The 16,658-nt window shown below is 44.8% G+C and overlaps 1 protein-coding gene across 1 annotated transcript; it reads left to right on the top strand.

Annotated features, from left to right (window-relative positions):
* Positions 1-185: 185 nt before the first annotated feature.
* HTRA4 (HtrA serine peptidase 4) lies at positions 186-16,389 on the top strand (the record flags this gene model as incomplete). Its single annotated transcript, XM_081220786.1, is given in 13 exon segments — positions 186-272; positions 276-318; positions 321-587; positions 985-1,084; positions 1,814-2,306; positions 3,007-3,258; positions 3,687-3,719; positions 11,792-11,979; positions 12,853-12,948; positions 16,229-16,251; positions 16,254-16,274; positions 16,277-16,296; positions 16,300-16,389. Coding segments are annotated over 13 exon segments (1,713 nt in total).
* Between the last annotated feature and the right edge of the window lie 269 nt (positions 16,390-16,658).

Here is a 16,658-nt window from a genome sequence, read left to right as displayed (position 1 = left end):
GGCCGGGACGCGGGGCGGGGTGGGGAACGGCTGTGTGTGGAGAGGGCTGCCAGGTTCTGCCCCTTAAAGTCGGGGGCTGAAGGAGGCGGCACCCCAGTCCGGAGAAAGCGTTGCTCGTCTGAGGGCAGCTGCGGGTCCAGAGGAGAGTCCGCGGGAAAGTGGGAGGGAAGGAGGAAGGGGGCGGGATGACGAGAGCCCTGCTGCGGCCCGCCGGGCTCGGACCGTTCGTCCTGCCGTGGCTGCCGCTGCCCGCGGCGCCGGGGAGCGGAGTCTAGGCCAGGAGGGCCAGGCCCGCGCCGCCGTCCCCGCCGCTGCCCCCCCTGCTCGGCGGGGGACGGCCCCGGGGCTCGACCGCTGCGGGGGCTGCCGCGTCTGCGCCGCGGCCGAGGGCGAGGCCTGCGGCGGGGCGCTCGGCCGGCCGTGCGCCGCCCACGCCCCGGCTCCTCGGCGGCGGGGGACGGCCGCGTGCGGCGGCTACGGGAGCACCTACCCCAGCCTGTGCGCGCTGCGCGCCGAGAACCACGCCGCGCGCCTCCGTGGCGCGCTCCCGGCCGTGGCGGTGCGGAAGGGGGACTGTGGAGCCCCAGGTGAGCTGAGGGCCGCGCGCGCTCCACGCCCTCTTTAGGAGCGAGTTTCGTTCGCGCGGTTCTCCCTGCTGCATCGCCAGAGCGATTCAACGCCTCCTAGGTACCAGTTTTCTTCCCTCCTTAGGTGTCCGGTTACCGGTTCCCATGTGGTTTCTCCCCAATTTCCTCCCCATAGCTGGTGGCCGCCGTCTTCCCTTTTAAGTTATTTTCAAATCGGGGTGACAGGTCTGGTCTCCTGCGACTGCAGTGAATACACAGTGGGAGACCGAAGAGAGGAGGGGGAGGGAAAGCGGAGAGAGAGGGAGGAGAGAGGTGATGCCTGATGCGGTCAGGCAGCGAGGGTCGTCCCCCACCCCCACCCCCACCCCCGCCCAAAGAATGGAGCATCTCTTTGCAGGGACCAGAAGCGCAGGCTGTCTCAGGAGCAAGTACAACTTCATCGCCGCCGTGGTGGAGACGGTGGCCCCGTCCGTGGTCCACTCACAGCTGTTCCGCGTGTAAAGGAGGTCGGAGGAGGACGTCAGCTCCCCGGGCTAACTGTTCCCGAGAGCCTCCCTGCTCCTGGCCCCGCGCAACCACTCTCCCAGCACAATTTAGTTGTAAAAACCACGGTGAGGAAATCAAACGGCTCAAAGAGGTTGCATAGCCTGTTGGTCATTTAGCCAAAGAGCAGAGTCATAAGGATTCTGACTTCCAAATCCGGGCTACTCCTCTCTCTCAAACAAGTTCAAGGTCAGAGGTGAGAGCCAGAAGGCACCTTGATGGTGATCTTGCCTGGCCCTTTCTTTTGCATGTAAGGAATCCCAAACCCAGAGAGCAAGAGAAACTTGTCCTATGTCACAAGGCCAGTTAGTAGTGGAACCTAAGCCGGGACCAGGCTTCTCTGACTCCCTCCCTGCCTGGGTTCTGGATAATGTGGCACTAGGTCCACTTTTGCCCCCAGTATTACGATTAGGTTAGTCGTCTTTGAAGCAGAGGGGTGCTGCTTTTCCTGGAAAAGGAGAGATGGAATCAGCTCTCAGTCCTGTTCCCAAGAGATGGCCAGGACATTGAACACACAGTCTAACTACATGTGGAGAGAATGAAAACAGGCAGGGAAAAGTAAAATGTCTGAGGAAACTGTGGTGGAAGAATGTTTGATAAATGCCAGGTTCCCATGCTTCCAGACTATGGCGGATGCCCTGATTTGCCCACCTTCTGCTAATGCTGTTGTCTTGCTGAGACAGGTCGCCTCTCAGCAGTGAGGATATTCCTGCATTCAGTGGCTCTGGGTTCATAGTGTCTCAGGATAGGCTTATTGTTACCAATGCCCACGTCCTCACGAACCAGCAGCAGATCCAGGTGGAGCTCCAGAGCAGGGTCCAGTATGAAGCCACTGTCAAGGACATTGACCACAAATTGGATCTTGCCCTGATTAAAACTGAGCCAAATGTGAGTCTGCGATTCGAGGATTTTCATCAACTTGCTGATATTTTCTTCCCCACCCCACCACATGTCTCTTCTCCCTGGCATATACGTTTTTTTTCTTTTTTCCTAGTTTGCTTTCTTTCTGTTCTTCACACCTTCTTTTGTTTATTTTCTTCCATGCCTGTCTGTATGTCTGTAACAATTTTTATTAACTACCCAGCTGTCTTTTTTTTCTCCTTCAGTTCCTTCTTCAACAGATGCTGCTTCTGGGAAACTTATTTCTCTGCTTGTCTCAGAACACCGGAAATGATTGTAATGGATTCAAAGCTGCTAAGGAGTGCTTTGAGTTCCTTGCTATATGAAGTGTGGTCTGCACCCCAGCAGCATTGACATCATCTGAGAATTTTTTAGAAATACAGAAACTCAGACCCTACCCAGGTCTACTGATCACTGGGAGATTCATATACACATAAGGAGAAGCACTGCTTTGGGTGACCTCCCTTCTGTTTGTGGCTTATTAACTTTGTAAACAACTTCTGAGCTGGAATGGTGCTAAGTAAATTGCTAATGTCAGTTTATGTTCATCAGTTACTTCACTGGCGGTTTACTTATTGTAATTTCTACAAGCAATAATTTTAGATTTTTAGAGATGATCCCTATCATCTTAACAAGTGAGAGTTTAGTGGTAGTTGGAGTGTAAGGAGGAAGACTCAGGCAGTTGTAGAAGCTAGGTGGGTGCGTGATTCTTGCATGATAAATGCCGAAATGGTGGAGACCATGTCATATATGGATTGTATACAAATGCTGATTGATTCCTTTTTTTTTTTTTTTTTTTTGCGGTACGCGGGCCCCTCACTGCTGTGGCCTCTCCCGCCGCGGAGCACAGGCTCCGGACGCGCAGGCCCAGCGGCCATGGCTCACGGGCCCAGCCGCTCCGCGGCACGTGGGATCCTCCCGGACCGGGGCACGTCCCCTGCATCGGCAGGCGGACCCCCAACCACTGCGCCACCAGGGAAGCCCTGATTCCATTTTTAATTTGTCCATCTGGTCCCTCCTCACCGGCGTGCGGACTGAACTTCCTGTATTGCTGCTGGGAAAGTCATCTGACCTGCGAGCTGGCGAGTTCGTGGTGGCCTTGGGTAGCCTGTTTTCACTGCAGAGCACAGGGACGGCAGGCATTGTCAGCACCACACAGCGAGAGGGCAAAGAGCTGGGGCTGAAGGCTTCAGGCATGGACTATATCCAGATGGATGCCATAATTAATGTAAGTCACAGGGGTAGGCCGTCCTCAGCCCATAAGATACTGGCAGTGCGGTGAGAAGAACACTTCAGGGTGCCTTCTTTTCCCTTTGGCCTTTCGGGGATGTCCAGAGATCAGATCTATCCTCATGAGAGGTACGGAATGCCACGCTGTTAGAGGTCAGCCTGTTGGATGTGATAACTGGCATCCACGATATTGGATGGTCTCCTAGGGTCTGTTGCAGAGGTCCCTGCTGCCGTAGGAGGCGGTGGTCCTCTTGCTGTTGTTCTTTACCTGCACCGACTTCGGAGATGATCATGATGGGGCCCAATTTTGCCTGCCCTGGGGAAACGGGCTCACTAGGGCAGGCTGTTTTTGGTAAACCTCTTTGGGAATTATATATAGATGACGGGGAGAAAAGTACTGATGGCCTTTTCAAATCCTATCTTCAGCACAGGAATTCTGGGGGGCCTCTCGTGAATTTGGTAAGTGACCACTTCGCTTGCTGCTTCACGCTTCTTCTTAACTTTCAAAAACTTGACAGATTTCATGATGCAGATTGGGATGTTGCTCTTGTGTAGAGATTTGTGGTATGATGCTTTTCTATTATTGCGTCTTAAGTAAAGGGCTAGGAAAAATTTAAGATCTACGATGGATTTGTCATCTTGGCATGTGAGCTCCTCCAGCCGAGGGGGTCAGGGTTTCCTTAACACCTACTTATATCTCTTCAGTGTGCTTTCTGCGTTCATTGGGTACTTAACAAAAGCCCTGGGTACTAAGCCCAAATTATGTCAAATGACAACTGTACTTTGTAATGTATATCCTTGAAGACCCCCTGCTTCTGCATGTGAAGAACTAAGTCTCATCCCAAAATGCTAATTTAGTATTGACCTGCTTAGAGATGACAAAAAAGCCACAACAACAATCCGTTGCTCTGTCATGTATTTAATTCTTAAATTTTATTCAACGTCCCTAATGGAAATGCCAGGGTTTCTAGTTGCTCAGATACAACAAGAGAGCAGTGCTGTTTGACACATGGCCTGTGATCATGCTCTCTGAGTCCCTTGAGCTGATTGTTTCTGGTTTCTCTTCACATATTACATTTGCTTGTAGGAGGAGGAATTGTTTGTGAAATCACTGAGCGCTTTTTATTCCTAACATTTTTTTTTTCACATCTTCATTGGCGTGTCAATGCTTTACAATGTTGTGTTAGTTTCTGCTGTATAACAAAGTGAATCAGCTATATGTGTACATATATCCCCAAATCCCCTCCCTCTTGTGTCTCCCTCCCACCCTCCCTATCCCACCCCTCCAGGTGGTCACAAAGCACCGAGCTGATCTCCCTGTGCTATGCGGCTGCTTCCCACTAGCTATCTATTTTACATTTGGTCGTGTATATATGTTAATGCTACTCTCTCACTTAATTCCAGCTTCCCCTCCCCTCGCCCTGTGCCCTCAAGTCTGTTCTCTACATCTGCGTCTGTATTCCTGCCCTGCCACTAGGTTCATTAGTACTGCTTTTTAAAATTCCATTTATACATGTTAGCATACGGGATTCCTTTTTCTTCTTTCTGACTTACTTCACTCTGTATGACAGATTCTAAGTCCATCCACCTCACTACAAATAACTCAAATTCGTTTCTTTTTATGGCTGAGTAATATTCCATTGTATATATGTGCCATATCTTCTTTATCCAGTCATCTGTTGATGGACATTTAGGTTGCTTCCATGTCCTGGCTATTGTAAATAGAGCTGCAGTGAACATTGTGGTACATGACTCTTTTTGAATTATTGTTTTCTCAGGGTATATGCCCAGTAGTGGGATTACTGGGTCCTATGGTGGTTCTATTTTTAGTTTTTAAAGGAACCTCCATAGTGCCTGTATCAATTTACATTCCCACCAAAAGTGCAGAAGTGTTCCCTTTTCTCCACACCCTCTCCAGCATTTATTGTTTGTAGATTTTTTGATGATGGCCATTCTGACTGGTGTGAGGTGATACCTCATTGTAGTTTTGATTTGCATTTCTCTAATGATTAGTGATGTTGAGCCTCTTTTCATGCATTTGTTGGCCATCTGTATTTCTCCTTTGGAGAAATGTCTATTTAGGCCTTCTGCCCATTTTTGGATTGGGTTGTTTGTTTTTTTGATATTGAGCTGCATGAGCTGCCTGTATATTTTGGAGATTAATCCTCTGTCAGTTGCTTCATTTGCAAATATTTTCTCCCATCCTGAGGGTTGTCTTTTCATCTTGTTTATGGTTTCCTTTGCTGTGCAAATTTCATTAGGTTCCATTTGTTTATTTTTGTTTTTATTTCCCTTACTCTAGCAGGTGGGTCAAAAAGGTGGGTTTTTATTTCCTTTGCTGTGATTTATGTCATAGAGTGTTCTGCCTGTGTTTTCCTCTAACAGTTTTATAGTGTCTGGCCTTACATTAGGTGTTTAATCCATTCTGAGTTTATTCTTGTGTATGGCGTTAGGGTGTGTTCTAATTTTATTCTTTTACATGTAGCTGTCCATTTTTCCCAGCACCACTTATTGAAGAGGCTCTCTTTTCTCCATTGTATATTCTTGCCTCCTTTGTCAGAGATACGCTGACCATGTGTGCGTGGGTTTATCTCTGGGCTTTCTATCTTGTTCCATTGATCTATATTTCTGTTTTTGTGCCAGTACCATACTGTCTTGATTACTGTAGCTTTGTAGTATAGTCTGAAGTCAGGGAGCCTGATTCCTCCAGCTCTGTTTTTCTTTCTCAAGATTGCTTTGGCTATTTGGGGTCTTTTGTGTTTCCATACAAATTGTAAAATTTCTTGTTCTAGTTCTGTGAAAAATGTCATTGGTAATTTGATAGGGATTTCATTGAACCTGTAGATTGCTTTGGGTAGTATAGGCATTTTCACAATATTGATTCTTCCAATCCAGGAGCATGGTATCTCTCCATCAGTTTATGTTATCTTTGATTTCTTTCATCAGTGTTTTATAGTTTTCTGAGTACTGGTCTTTTGCCTCCTTAGGTAGGTTTATTCCTAGGTATTTTATTCGTTTTGTTGCAGTGGTAAATGGGATTGTTTCCTTAATTTCTCTTTCTGATCTTTCGTTGTTAGTGTATAGGAATGCAAGAGATTTCTGTGCATTAATTTTGTATCCTGCAACCTTACCAAATTCATTGATTAGTTCGAGTAGTTTTTTGGTGGCATCTTTAGGATTTTCTATGTTTAGTATCATGTCATCAGCAGACAGTGACAGTTTTACTTCTTCTTTCCCAATTTGTATTCCTTTTATTTCTTTTTCTTCTCTGATTGCTGTGGCTAGGACTTCCAACACTATGCTGAATAACAGTGGTGAGAGTGGGCAACCTTGTCTTGTTCCTGATCTTAAGGGAAATGCTTTCAGTTTTTCACCATTGAGAATGATGTTGGCTGTGGGTTTGTCATATATGGCTTTTATTATGTTGAGGTAGGTTCCCTCTATGCCCACTTTCTGGAGAGTTTTTTTTTTTTTAAATAAATAAATAAATTTATTTATTTATGTTTGGCTGCAATGGGTCTTCCTTGCTGTGCATGGGCTTTCTCTAGTTGCAGCGACCGGGGGCTACTCTTTGTTGCAGTGCGTGGTCTTCTCATTGCGGTGGCTTCTCTTGTTGCAGAGCACGGTCTCTAGGTGCGCGGGCCTCAGTAGCTGTGGCATGCGGGCTCAGTAGTTGTGGCTCGCTGGCTCTAGAGCGCAGGCTCAGTAGTTGTGGTGCACGGACTTCGTTGCTCTGCGGCATGTGGGATCTTCTCAGACCAGGGCTCGAACCCGTGTCCCCTGCATTGGCAGGCAGATTCTTAACCACTGCGCCACCAGGGAAGCTCTGGAGAGTTTTTATCATAAATGGGTGTTGAATTTTGTCAAAAGCTTTTTCTGCATCTGTTGAGGTGATCATATGGTTTTTATTCTTTAATTTGTGATATTGTGTATCACATTGATTGTTTTACGTATATTGGAGAATCCTTGCATTCTGGGATAAATCCCACTTGATCATGGTGTATGATCCTTTTAATATGCTGTTGGATTCTGTTTGCAATATTTTGTTGAAGATTTTTCCATCTATGTTCATCAGTGATATTGGCCTATAGTTTCCTTTTTTGTGACATCTTTGTCTGGTTTTGGTATCAGGGTGATGGTGGCCTCGTAGAATGAGTTGGGGAGTGTTCCTCCCTCTGTTATATTTTGGAAGAGTTTCAGAAGGATAGGTGTTAGCTCTTCTCTAAATGTTTGATAGAATTTGCCTGTGAAGCCATCTGGTCCTGGGCTTTTGTTTGTTGGAAGATTTTTAATCACAGTCTCATTTTCAGTGCTTGTGATTGGTCTGTTTATATTTTTTATTTCTTCCTGGTTCAGTCTCAGAAGGTTGTGCTTTTCTCAGAATTTGTCCATTTCTTCCAGGTTGTCCATTTTATTGGCATAGAGTTGCTTGTAGTAATCTCTCATGATCCTTTGTATTTCTGCAGTGTCAGTTGTTACTTCTCCTTTTTCATTTCTCATTCTATTGATTTGAGTCTTCTCCCTTTTTTCTTGATGAGTCTGGCTAATGGTTTATCAATTTTGCTTATCTTCTCAAAGAACCAGCTTTTAGTTATTGATCTTTGCTATTGTTTCCTTCACTTCTTTTTTATTTATTTCTGATCTTATCTTTATGATTTCTTTCCTTCTGCTGACTTTGGGGTTTTTTTGTTCTTCTTTCTCTCATTGCTTTAGGTGTAAGTTTAGGTTGTTTATTTGAGATGTTTCTTGTTTCCTGAGGTAGGATTGTATTGCTATAAACTTCCCTCTCAGAACTGCTTTCGCTGCATCCCATAGGTTTTGGGTCATCGTGTTTTCATTGTCATTTGTTTCTAGGTATTTTTTGATTTCCTCTTTGATTTCTTCAGTGATCTTTTGGTTATTTAGCAGCACACTGTTTAGCCCTCATGTATTTGTGGTTTTTATCCTGTAATTGATTTCTAATCTCATAGCATTGTGTTCGGAAGAGATGCTCTATATGAGTTACATTTTCTTAAATGTTCCAAGGTTTGATTTGTGACCCAGAATGTGACTGGAGAACGTTCCATGTGCACTTGAGAAGAAACTGTATTCTTCTTCTTTTGAGTGGAATGTCCTAAAAATATCAAGTAAGTCTTTCTGTTCTATTGTGTCATTTAAAGCTTGTGTTTCCTTATTTATTTTCCATTTGGATGATCTGTCTATTGGTGTAAGTGGGGTGTTAAAGTCCCCCACTATTATTGTGTTACTGTCGATCTCTCCTTTTATGGCTGTTAGCATTTGCCTTATGTATTGAGGTGCTCCTATGTTGGGTGCATAAATATTTATAATTGTTATGTTTTCTTCTTGGATTGATCTCTTGATCATTATATAGTGTCCTTCCTTATCTCTTGTAACAGTCTTTATTTTAAAGCCTATTTACTCTAATATGAGTATTGCTACTCCAGCTTTCTTGTGATTTCCATTTGCATGGAATATCTTTTTCCATCCCCTCATTTTCAGTCTGTATGTGTCCCTAGGTCTGAAGTGGGTCTCTTGTAGACAGCATTTATAAGGGTCTTGTTTTTGTATCCATTCAGCCAGTGTATGTTTTTTGGTTGGAGCATTTAATCCATTTACATTCAAAGTGATTATCAATATGTATGTTCCTATTACCATTTTCTTAATTGATTTGGGTTTGTTTTTGTGGGTCTTTTTCTTCTCATGTGTTTCTCGCTTAGAGAAGTTCCTTTAGCATTTGTTTTAAAGCTGGTTTGGTGGTGCTGAATTCTCTGAACTTTTGATTTTCTGTAAAGCTTTTGATTTCTCCATCAAATCTGAATGAGATCCTTGCTGGATAGAGTAATCTTCGTTGTAGGTTTTCCCTTTCATCACTTTAAATATGTCCTGCCACTCCCTTCTGGCTTGGAGAGTTTCTGCTGAAAGATTAGCTCTTAACCTTATGGGAATTCCCTTGTATGTTATTTGTTGCTTTTCCCTTGCTGCTCTTAATAGTTTTTCTTTGTATTTAATTTTTGATAGTTTGATTAATATGTGTATAGGTGTGTTTCTCTTTGGGTTTATCCTGTATGGGGCTCTCTGTGCTTCCTGGACTTGACTGACTATTTCCTTTCCCATATTAGGGAAGTTTTCGACTATATTCTCTTTAAATATTTTCTCAGACCCCTTCTTTTTCTCTTCTTCTTCTGGGACCCCTATAATTCAAATGTTGGTGTGTTTAATGTCCCTGAGGTCTCTGAGACTGTCCTCAATTCTTTTCATTCTTTTTCCTTTATTCTGCTCCCTGGCAGTTATTTCCACCATTTTATCTTCCAGCTCACTTATGTGTTCTTCTGCCTCAGTTATTCTGCTATTGATTCCTTCTAGAGTATTTTAAATTTCATTTATTGTGTAGTTCTCACTGTTTGTTTGCTCTTTAGTTCTTCTAGATCCTTGTGAAATGTTTCTTGTATTTTCTCCATTCTGTTTCTGAGATTTTGTATCATTTTTCCTATCATTACTCAGAATTCTTTTTCAGGTAGGTTACCTATTTTGTCTTCATTTATTTGGTCTTTTAGGTTTTTACCTTGCTCCTTCATCTGTAACATATATTCTTATTGTATCATTTTTTTTTTTTTTGATGGGTGGAGCTGTATTCCTGTTTTACTGGTTGTTTGGCCTGAGGTGTCCAGCACTGGGGTTGCAGGCAGTTGGATAGAGCCGGGTCTTAGAGCTGAGATGGGGACCTCCAGGAGGCCTCACTCCAATTAACATTCCGTGGGGTCTGAAGTTCTCTGTTAGTCCAGTGGTTTGGACTCAGAGCGACCCCCAGCCTGGGAACCAAGATCCCACAAGCCGTGTGGCATGGGAGAAAAAAAAAAAGAAAAAAGGAGCAATACAATAACAAAGAAATAAAAAAAAGAAATAAAATTAGAAAGACAAAAAATATATTAGGAAAAATAAAACTACAATTGAAACAACTGCAACAAGGTAAAATAAAACCACAACAGAAAAAAGAAAAGAAAAAAAAAGGGAACAAGTGAAAAGAAGAACAATAACAAAGTATAAAGAATAAAATTAGAAAACTAAAAGATTTATTAGAAAAAATAAAAATATAAATGAATCAAGGTAAAACAGAACCCCAATCTAAAAGAGGAAAAAAAGATAGAAAAAAAAAAAAAGCCTTGGTTATGGGGGGTGGAGTTTAGGCAGGGGTGGAACTTCAGCAGGGGCGGGGTTTAGGGTGGGGCGGGAACTAGGCGGGTGGGAGGTGATGTTTGAGCATGGGCCGGGGCCTAGGCAGGCGACGTTCAAGCGTGGGGCGGGGCTTCTGCTTAGGGCCTGCAGGGAAGGGGAGCAGCAGCACATGGAAAGGAAGGCCTCTGGAGTGTGGGGTTCGGGAGTTTGGAGGTACGGCCCTGGGTGAGGGTGTGTGGGTGGGGTTTAGGCCCAGCACGTTGGAGGGGGTCTCTGAATGTAGAGGTAGGGCCCCGGGTGGGTGTGCAGGGGCGGGGCTTGGGTTCTGCGCGGCGGGAGGGAGGCTCCGAGGGCAGAGGATTAGGCCCGGGAGCCCAACAGGTTCCCCGGTGCCTAAGAGGACCGGGAAAGCGCTGGCTGCGTTCCCTTCCGTTCCTCCGTGCCCCTCCCCCACCATCTCCCCCAGGGTCTCCCCCATCGCGGCTGGACCCCTAACCGTGGGTGGGTCCCGCTGGGTGTAGGAACTCCTTCCTTCCCCCAGCCGCTCCTCAGGGGCTCCAGTCCTGTCCCGCCTCCACTTTTCCTCCCCCTTCACCCCCCACAAGCCCCACATCTTACCCGGTCGCTGGGGGTTCCTCCCATCCCCTTAGGTGTCCATGGCCCCCCTCCAGTGCCTGGTAGGTGCCCTAGTTGTGAGGAGAGGGGAATTCCGCATCCTCCTAGTCTGCCCTCTTGACTCCGCCCCCTTTACTCCTAACATTGCATGTGATTTTTGTGCCTGCTTTTTCTCCAGTAAACAATGAGTTTACTAGAGCAGGGATGAAATGCAGAACTTCAAGCCACACTCCAGACCTATTGAATTATAATCTGTATTTTAATGAGATCGGAAGTCTCTTTTCTATCCTTCCCGTTACCTAACAAAGGCTAAGGGATGATGAAATGCACAAAAAGGAAAGTATTTCCTGCTTCATAAATTTAGTTTAGTAGAGCTTTGTTCCTAAGGTCAATTTGCTGAATCTTCTGAGTAGTTTCATTGAAGTGTGGCTGAAAGTCAACAGCTTTTTGCCTTTTCCGTGTTTATTTTTAGTTTCATTTAAGGAATGGAAAGGCATATGCTCCTTGTCCTCATATCTGTGTCAAAATACAACCTGTGATTCACTTTGAAAAGCAATGTAATTTGGCCAAGAAGAAAAAGAGCTCAAGATTAAAACGCAGAATTCCTCAGCAGTAATTTGCACACCTTGGTCCTCTAAGATGCCACCTGTTGCTCGACCCTAAGTGACCCTAAGCTTTTCTCCTTCCTTTGCTTGTCAGTCTGCAGAACTGGGCCGCTGAATTGATGTCTCCTCCCTTGTCAGGGTGGTGATGTGACTGGCATAAACACACTGAAGGTGACCACAGGAATCTCCTTTGCAATTCCCTTGGATCACATTCGACAGAAAGATAAGGGGAATTTGGAATTTTTCTTCCCCTCCTGTGCTTTTCAGGAGCCCTCAAAGGGCTCCACTGTGGTGGAGACAATCCCTTTTTTTGGCCACGCTGCGTGGCTTGTGGGATCCTAGTTCTGTGACCAGGGATTGAATCCGTGTCTCCTGCAGTGGAAGTGTGGAGCCCTAACCACTGGGAAGTCCCTGAGACAATTCTTTCAGTTTTGTAGAAAACAGAGTCACCGGTACTGAGCTCTGATCACAGTGATCCAGGCAGCAGTACCAGGGGACTAGGTGCAAAACCCAGCCTAAGCTGTACCCAGAGATAGTTGGATGGAACTACTGTGGAAAGGAAAGCCCTGGGCTGGATGTGGGGAGGTGGGCCTGTGCGAGCGACAAAGGTTCTCTGAGGCATGTTTGTCTTGGCTGGCAGCCTGAAAGGGCAGCTAACATTGGAAGGATAGTCTGTGACTCGGTCTGCCAAAAGGAAAGAAGGCTTTGTTAGTAACACATTACAATTCTCCTTTCCAGGAAAGGCTGTTTCACAGAAGAAATAGCTGGGTCTGCGCATGCTGCCCTCCCTATGAAGTAAGCGCGGGTGTGACCATGTCTGGGTTGTTTTTCAGAAGCACAAGCTATGGGTAGAGAGCCTGAACGGGGAAGGTAAAGCATTTGGACAGTGGCTGGCTCCTCTCGTGACCGCAGGCCCTACTTGTCACAGGGTAGGTGACTGCCTCTGCTGGCACTAGCACGCACTGTACTTTTCAGTGGTTTCTTTCACTGTGTCCAATGGTTCTAGGCTTCGGCACAGAGTATCAGACCACCCCCGGGGAAGAATGATGGTGACCAGCTAGAGGGCATCCTTGTCCCATGTGTGTGAGCCCTGAGCAGAGCAGATAGAGTCCCCACTGACAGTTGGAGGGTTGTCCAGGGCTCAGGGGACTAATTCATTGGCTTCCTAACCTCATGGGAAAACTTCTGACTCTTCTTAGCCTGCTTCAGGAAAGGAAAAGGCAAGATCCAGATTTCCGTGACGTGACCTCTGGAGTTTTTGTATATGAGGCAATTCAGGGAACAGCTGCTGAAAGGTAAGAGCAGCTCAGGCCTCTGACCATCCTCCTCTGTTCTCACTAGATGTGCCCCGTGGTAAATGTGTGTAGGATCTAGACTTGCCCTGTCTGATAACGGTGGGCCCTGCCTGCCGTGAGGCTATTGATCACCTACCTGAGGGGTGGCTGGTGTGACTGAGGAACTGCATTTTAAATTTTATTTAACTTTAATTGATTTAAATACAAAAACCCAGAAGCAGTGTAAAATATTCTCCGTGAAACACACTTTTTTTGTTTTGGGGAGACTGCGTTTCACTTTAATAACTGCATTGTGTAAGAGATGATCATCGTATAGCAGCATATTGGGTGTGTGCTGTTTCTAGAGGATTTCAAAGACTTAGAACAGAGTGTAAAATATGTATTAATAATTATTAAACTATGACATGTTAAATGATATTTTAGATAGAGTTAAGTAAGATATTATTAAAATATATTTTTATATTATATATTAGTTTCATCTGTTTAAAAATTTTTAAAAGTTTAAAATTTTTTTGAATGTGGCTACCAGAAAATTTTAAATTATATGTGTGGCTTGCTGTACATTTCTATTGGACAGTGCTGAGTGTACTAGTAAGGCCCCCCCCGGCTTTTCTTTTTTTGAAAGGGATGGTTCTCTGCAGCCCAAGAATTCATGATATGAGTTCACGACATAAGTTTAATTTTGCTAGGAATTCCCAAATATACTCTTTTGCTACCTTACTTATTAAGAATCAGAAGAATCCAGGGAGTTAGGCGTTTAAGAACCTATTTTAGGTACTTTAAAACACTTTTTTTCTTTGAATTCCGGATGACAGTATGAGGCCAGCACTAAACAAACAAACAAGTACATACAGTAAATGAAGCAAAGGCGAGAGACGTTTTGAGACATTTATAGTAACTACTGAGAGACAGGGTGACTTGGCCCACAAATATTCTCCTGGTCTCTCTCTTATACTTCTTCCATATCCCTCTGTCACCGTTTTTGTTTTTCCAGAGCTCAACAATCTGCTTAGATTATGGCAACTCTTTTTCATAGGGGAAGAATCTGTAGGGTACTAACTGTTCAGAAGAGCTAAGTGTTAGGCCTCCTGTTACTAAATTTGACTCGCCACAGGCTTTTCTAGACGTTCTTGGTCCCTGCCCACCCCCCCCACTTATTTTTAACTTCTGGTTCAAGGCCAAAGCTATCTCTTTCAGCTCTTCAGGTCCTTGCTCCTCAAAATGTGGTCTGTAGTAATAGCATCAGCTGGAGCTTTTTAGAAATTCAGTGACAGGAGCACCACTGAAAAAGGATTTGAAAAAGAACTGGTATATGTATAGGTATAACTGAATCACTTTGCTGTATACCTGAAACTAACACAACATACTCCAATATAAAATAAAAAGTTAAAAAAAATCAGAATCTGCTTTTTGAACAAGATCTTCAGGGGATTCAGATGCACATTAAAATGTGGGTATGACTGCTTGCTTGAAGTCCCTGATAAACCGCAAATCATTCTGCCGTCACCCACTTATATCTAAGAATAACGACAATAGGGGCTTCCCTGGTGGCGCAGTGGTTGAGAGTCCGCCTGCCGATGCAGGGGATACAGGTTCGTGCCCCGGTCTGGGAGGATCCCATATGCCGCGGAGCGGCTGGGCCCGTGAGCCATGGCCGCTGAGCCTGCGCGTCCGGAGCCTGTGCTCCGCAGCGGGAGAGGCCACAACAGTGAGAGGCCCGCGGACCGCAAAAAAAAAAATAATAATAATGACAATAATTCCAGTAATAACAGCTGGCATTTATCAACCACTTACTATGTCAGGCATCATTTAAAGTGTCTTACGTACTTGTTCGAGCCCCCAATAATTGTGGGATATAGGTGTTTTTTTACGGAAGCAGCAGCTGTCGTGCAGAGAGGTTAATTACCTTGAGAGTTCCACGGTAAGTCAGAGGGCAGGGATGTGCAACCTAGCTTAGCCCCTGTATTATCCTGCTCTTGCGGCTCCTTTTCTTGTTTCTGAGAGGCAGAGTGATTGGCAAGAGGATGGGTTTTCAAGTCTGAGAGATCCAGGATGAAATCCTACTTGAGCCTCTTACAAGCTGTGGGACACGGAAAAGGTCTTTCATCCTGCCGGAGCCCCACTTCCTCATATTTGGTGCCTAGTTTGCATTCAGTAATACTTTGCAGGTTTCTTTCTCACAGAACTATCATGAATTAAGTCCTTTCTTTATGCAGTGTCCCAGGCATTCCCCTGAGCTGTCCTGGTTCTCAAGGCTTTCCCTGCTTTTAGTTCTGTGCTCGAACTTCACATCCTCTTCCTTTAAATTAAAAAAAAAAAAAATAAACTCTACATACCTTGGTAATCCTCCCACATTATCATTCTTCCCTGGGCTTCCCAGCTTCCAGTTTCTCTCTCTCTCTCTCTCTTTTTTTTTTGGCTGCACCTCGCGGCTTGTGAGATCTTAGTTCCCTGACCAGGGATCGAACCCAGGCCCCTGGTAGTGGGAGCACTGAGTCCTAACCACTGGACCACCAGGGAATTCCCCCCATTTCTCATAAATGGTGTCTCCTGCAGTCATTTAATTTGATTTCCAGGCTATTTTTGACTTTAAGATGGATCAGCGTGGCTATATATCTATTCTAGTGTTTTGTATTTGGAGCTGGTTTTTGTTTCTAGAATATATATTCTACGTGAAGCAAATATGTTGGAGGCTGAATATAATCACAACTTGGAGGAAAAGGAGCCTAGAACCAGAGTCTTAAATATTTAGACCTTGGTGACTGGTTTTTGACTTACTGGAAGCTGCTTCTATAGTGCAGCTCAGCATACCCTCCAGGTCCATAAACTGTGGGTGAAGATGGGGCAAGTAAGTGGGCTGTCAACATCAAACTGATTAGAGTGTAACTGTCTGGAAAAATATATATTGCTTGGGCTTTTCACGTTTATTGGTAAGGCCGAGTGTATGCTTCAGGTTAAGTGAGGTCAGGGATTAATAGAAATGAAAATCTCAACTCCCTACTGCAAACCAAATCTCGTATATGGGAGAAGCAAACTTCTTACACGTGATTCTGGTAGAATATTAATTTTGGAAAGGCAGATAGGGTTGTTGTCCTCCAGTGATTTTGCAGAATAGATTAGAGCAGGCCTCACATTCGGAAGGATGGAGGCTATTTCTGGTTTCCTGGTCTGTATGTTTAATGCCAGCAAAATGGTAGTGTCTTAAGAGACAGACATTAAATTCTAGATGGGGATAAGTAAAACTCTTACAGTTTCATGGGCCTTTCTTCTCCCCTCCCAGCTCTGGGTTGAGAGACCATGATGTAATAGCATAAACGGACAACCTGTCACACGACAAGCGACGTGATTTAAGCTGTTAAGGCCAATGATTCCCTTTCTATCCTGGTTCGTTGGAGAGGTCAAACGTTGATCCTGACAGCCACACCTGAAATAATCAATTAAGTGTCTTGCTTTAAAAAGAAATGATCTAACAAAACCAAAGCTTTATTACCTGGTTTGTATTGAAGATGTGCCAAAGATGGCAAGGGGTTTTAGGATCTCTTTCTTAATAAAGGAAAATGAATGCTTTAAAACACATATACACACACTCCGGAACCGTTAGGTTGGGGGTGTTATAACTGCTGCTAAGAAGCATTCCTAAGGCAAGTGGAAGAAGGACATGGTGCCAGGAAGTCTGGGGAGCTGATAAAATTTTATTTAAAGACAGGAAA

This window comes from Mesoplodon bidens, assembly GCF_964165515.1.
Source record: "Mesoplodon bidens genome assembly, chromosome: 20".
In the NCBI taxonomy this organism is placed as follows: domain Eukaryota; kingdom Metazoa; phylum Chordata; class Mammalia; order Artiodactyla; family Ziphiidae; genus Mesoplodon; species Mesoplodon bidens.
This window is presented reverse-complemented; position numbering and strand designations above follow the sequence as displayed.